Source organism: Cynocephalus volans, chromosome 6 (assembly GCF_027409185.1).
Source record: "Cynocephalus volans isolate mCynVol1 chromosome 6, mCynVol1.pri, whole genome shotgun sequence".
Lineage (NCBI taxonomy): Eukaryota > Metazoa > Chordata > Mammalia > Dermoptera > Cynocephalidae > Cynocephalus > Cynocephalus volans.
In genome coordinates this window covers 114334909-114339426 of record NC_084465.1, presented here as the reverse complement: position 1 = coordinate 114339426, position 4518 = coordinate 114334909, and the positions used below count along the sequence as shown (strand labels likewise).

The window sequence follows — 4518 nt, the reverse complement described above, 5'->3', positions numbered from 1 at the left end:
GCCTAGCCCTACCTAACTCCCACCCCAAGAGCTCCCACAGCCGCCGCCCTGTGAACTACAAGGACCATGAGCCTTCCGGGCGCTGGTGCATTGTGGGACGCCCCACTTTGCCGCGTCCCCCTCGGCCCCTCGGCGCGGCCAGAGAGAACTACGCTGCGCCTCAACCCACAGGCCCCGAGTGAGTTGTGGAAACCCTCTTCAGCCCTCCCCGACCCTGAGACAACCGTCCCTTTGACGACTTCCGCCTGCGCCCGGAAGCGGGCGGAGATGACCATAGAAACTAGCGACTAGAGGCTCCCAGACTTGCCCTCTCGGCCCTCTCTTCCGCCGGAAGCGATTTCCAGCAGCAAGTGCCCTTCCTCTGTTGCACGCGCGGCCTCGCGGTACCCGGTTCCCGGGGTGCGAGTACGGCCACAATGGCGGCCGCCAACCTGCTGCGCGCGACGCCGCGCTTCAGCGGTGAGGGGCGGGGGGGCGATGGCGGCCCAGCGGGGGGCGTCGCGGGTAGCCGGGCTTGGACCCCCGCCCTGACTCCAAGCCTCTGTCTCGGCAGGTCTGTGCGCCGGCTCGACCCCACTATTGCAGGGTCTGCTGCGGCCGCAGAAGACCCCGGCATTGTCCCTCTTGTGCCGCGGCCTGGCGGTGGAGGCCAAGAAGACCTACGTGCGCGACAAGCCCCATGTGAATGTGGGTACCATCGGCCATGTGGATCACGGCAAGACCACACTGACCGCGGCCATCACGAAGAGTGAGTGGGCTTGTGGTGGGGGGCGGGACCTGGATCCAGGAAGGTGGGGCCAGAAGAATGTTGCTGGAGTTAATATGGCTCCAAGAGACAGAACAAGGACGGGAGGTGGATTGGAAGATGCAGGAGACGGATTTCTCCTGAACACGAAAAACTCTGTGATGCATAAACTGGAGGACGCTGAATGGTTTCCCTCTAGCCTTGGGGAATGCTCTGTAAGCAGAGATTTTACCCTGGAATAGTGGCAGGGCGGGCCCTTGAGGCCCTCTAACGTTTCTTTCTGACACAAAGTTATCTCTGCTGGAAGTTAAGAGACTTGAGGGAGGGGGTCATGGAAGCTTTATCCTTCCAGACTGTCATTTGTTTAGGTGGGAGGGACCCAGGGGTGTGGCCGGAGCCCTGCCTCTAGCTCTAGAACTTTAGCTGAGAAGTGTGTTCACTTCCCTCCATTAGTTCTAGCTGAGGGAGGTGGGGCTAAATTCAAGAAGTACGAGGAAATTGACAATGCCCCGGAGGAGCGAGCTCGGGGGATCACAATCAACGCAGCCCATGTGGAATACAGCACTGCTGCCCGCCACTATGCCCACACAGACTGCCCGGGCCACGCAGACTATGTTAAGGTGAGGGTTGCTGGGGACTGGGCCGGAAGCTGCCTCCTGTCCGGATAAATGTTAGGTTTTGGACGGAGGAGGTTAAGATATTCCAGATGTTTGCATATGAAATTACAGATTTGTCCCATGGCCACTCAAAGTGGGTGGTGAGAAGATGGCAGAGAAAGGGGGGGCCTCAGTTTCTATCTGCTGCACTTGGTTAGATGGATGTGGAGCTGAGGAAGTTGTTGAACTAGGCTTAGTGTTTCCTCTCTTCCTACCCAGAATATGATCACAGGCACTGCTCCCCTTGATGGCTGCATCTTGGTGGTAGCAGCCAATGATGGCCCCATGCCCCAGACCCGAGAGCACTTATTACTGGCCAAACAGGTATTTGAAGCCTGGGCAGGGGTGGAAAGAGGAAGAGTGGAGCATTGGGCCACTCTGGACATTATCCCTATCTCTTTCCCATCTCTGTAGATTGGGGTAGAGCATATTGTGGTGTATGTGAACAAGGCAGACGCTGTCCAGGACTCTGAGATGGTAGAGCTGGTTGAGCTGGAGATCCGGGAACTGCTCACTGAGTTTGGCTACAAAGGGGAGGAGACCCCAGTCATCATAGGCTCTGCTCTCTGTGCCCTTGAGGTGAAGGCAGGGTTGGGTTGGGGCTGCTGGCTGGAAGAGGATGGGGCTAGATGAGCATCAAGAGCTCTGCTCTGCATTTTGGGAGTGGCTTTGGTAAGCAAGAGAAGCAGAATGGAAATCTCAAGAGTCTTGTCACCTCACCAACAGCAACGTGACCCTGAGCTAGGCGTGAAGTCTGTGCAGAAGCTGCTGGATGCTGTGGACACCTACATCCCGGTGCCCACCCGGGACCTGGACAAGCCTTTCCTGCTGCCTGTAGAGTCAGTTTACTCTATCCCTGGTGAGGACTATGCTCATTCACACTCCCTCCCCCAGCAATAGCCTACACCGAAGTCCCTGATGCCCTGTCCTGTTCCCTCCCAGGCCGGGGCACCGTGGTGACAGGTACGCTGGAGCGTGGGATTTTGAAGAAGGGAGACGAGTGTGAGTTCCTGGGACATAGCAAGAACATTCACACTGTGGTGACAGGTATAGAAAGAAAGCCTTGGGACCCAGGGGCTGGCTTCAGGATGACCTTTCCCCTTGCAGATCCCTCATGCCTTCCTTCTGCCTCAGACTCACTTCCCTCATCCCTTCTCCTCCCTCCTTTCTTCCCTTGTAGGCATTGAGATGTTCCACAAGAGCCTAGAGAGAGCAGAGGCAGGGGATAACCTCGGGGCCCTGGTCCGAGGCTTGAAGCGGGAGGACCTGAGGCGTGGCCTGGTCATGGCCAAGCCAGGTTCCATCCAAACCCACCAGAAGGTGGAGGCCCAGGTGAGGGCTCCCCGAGATGGTGGGCAGGGCCGAGCCAAGCCATCCCTGCACAGAGGCAGTGCACACCAACCCAGTTCCACCCTCATTGCTCTGTCTTCCAGGTATACATCCTCAGCAAGGAGGAGGGTGGCCGCCACAAGCCCTTTGTATCCCACTTCATGCCTGTCATGTTCTCCCTGACTTGGGACATGGCCTGCCGTGTCATCCTGCCTCCAGGGAAGGTATAGTGGATGTAGGGAATGTGGAGGAGAGGGCACTCTTCCTATCAGCTCTGCCTCACTCCTAGTTCCAAAGATGGAACATGACAGCCTGGGTGGCTTAATTTCCTTGGGTGAAGAGATGCTGATGCTGATTGAGGTGAAACCGATAGATGGAAGGGTGCTGACCACCGGGGTTGAGGGGGAGTGAGCCTTCATGCAGTATGCCCTAGGCTGGAGGAGGCGAAAAACTCTACTATACATTCACCTGCAGATTTCTTAGAAGAGGGCTCTTGTTGAAAGTTTTGCTGTCTATTAGAGCTCAGAGAAGTCCTGTGGCTAAGAAACCTGCATAATCAAAATTTTCTGAACATTTTGTTCTCAAAAATTTATCTTAGGAGTACTGATCTCTGGTCTCTTTTATGTTCTCCTGCCTTTGAACGTGTTGTTTGCATTTGTGACAGCTGGCTTGGATGAAGCTGTCCCCAGACAGAACCCTTCTGCCTCAGACCTCTGTGGTAGCCAGCAAACAGGTACAGAAAGCATGCACCACGAAGGCCATGTGTGATCCTTCTCTCCCTGTTCCAGGAGCTTGCCATGCCCGGGGAGGACCTGAAGCTCAGTCTAATCTTGCGGCAGCCAATGATCTTAGAGAAAGGCCAGCGTTTCACCCTGCGAGATGGCAACCGGACCATTGGCACCGGCCTGGTCACTGACACGCTGGCCATGACCAACGAAGACAAAAACATCAAGTGGAGTTGAGGGTGTGGACCTCTGCTCAGGTTCTCTTGCAGATAAGAGTTGCCCTGGCCAGTGTTCCCTCCTGCTTCTGGTGCCTCCCTCAGGGCATAAGCTGCAACCCAGCAGAGTTCAGCTAGACGGACACATCCCCCGGGCAGAAGGGGTGGCCTGCCAGATAAGGCAGGCCAATAAACTGTTCTGTGAATAGTAAGTTAGCCTGCTTGTCTTGTGTCTTTTGTATAAATTGGACAGGATGGAGGAGTACAAAAAGGGAGTTGAAACCCAGGACAGATTAGCTTGTGGGATCCCAGAGCCATCTTAACTGAGTTCCTTTCTAGAGTCTAGTCCATCTCTATGGTTGTCTTTTCAAAGCCATCCTCAGTAGTACTGTGACAGTTTGAAAAGAGAAATCTAGTCCAGTGAGTTTTGTGGTTATTGATCCAAAGTCCAGGGAACACATCTGATGAGGGCCTTTGGTGGTGACTTCAGCAAGCAGAGTATCACATTATGAGATGTTAGATGGCTTGATCAGAGAGGTAACCTCCTCCCTGGCTGTCCTTTTAAGCCCTGAGAACAACACTCATGACTACCATCAGACCATCAATGGATTTAATCCATTATACTAGGACATGGCCCTCACAATTTAATCACCTCACCAAGGCCCCACCATTCAACTTCCACAGTGGGATCTCCCACCCTCTTCACAGTATCAGGGGACATATTATCATAGCATGTCCTTTTCACATACAAATACATTTATTTCATCCCCACATGTCCCAATGAGCAGATTCTACTTCCTACAACTTCAGAATCCCTTTCCTTCTCTCATTACCTACACCTATCTAAG

General features: G+C 54.4%; 1 protein-coding gene across 1 annotated transcript; it reads left to right on the top strand.

Annotated features, from left to right (window-relative positions):
• Window positions 1-334: 334 nt before the first annotated feature.
• TUFM (Tu translation elongation factor, mitochondrial) lies at window positions 335-3886 on the top strand. Its single transcript, XM_063099956.1, has 10 exons — window positions 335-459; window positions 554-748; window positions 1199-1365; window positions 1621-1725; window positions 1816-1980; window positions 2128-2260; window positions 2344-2448; window positions 2582-2733; window positions 2835-2954; window positions 3519-3886. Exons 1-10 carry the CDS (start codon window positions 417-419, stop codon window positions 3690-3692), a joined length of 1359 nt encoding a protein of 452 aa, XP_062956026.1. The 5' UTR covers window positions 335-416; the 3' UTR covers window positions 3693-3886.
• Window positions 3887-4518: the final 632 nt, after the last annotated feature.

Coding starts and splice junctions, on each gene's coding strand:
- TUFM (XM_063099956.1), top strand. CDS start 417: ATGGCGGCCGCCAACCTGCTGCGCGCGACGCCGCGCTTCAGCG. Junction 1,726..1,815: donor ACTTATTACTGGCCAAACAG/GTATTTGAAGCC, acceptor CCATCTCTGTAG/ATTGGGGTAGAGCATATTGT. Junction 1,981..2,127: donor CTGCTCTCTGTGCCCTTGAG/GTGAAGGCAGGG, acceptor CCTCACCAACAG/CAACGTGACCCTGAGCTAGG.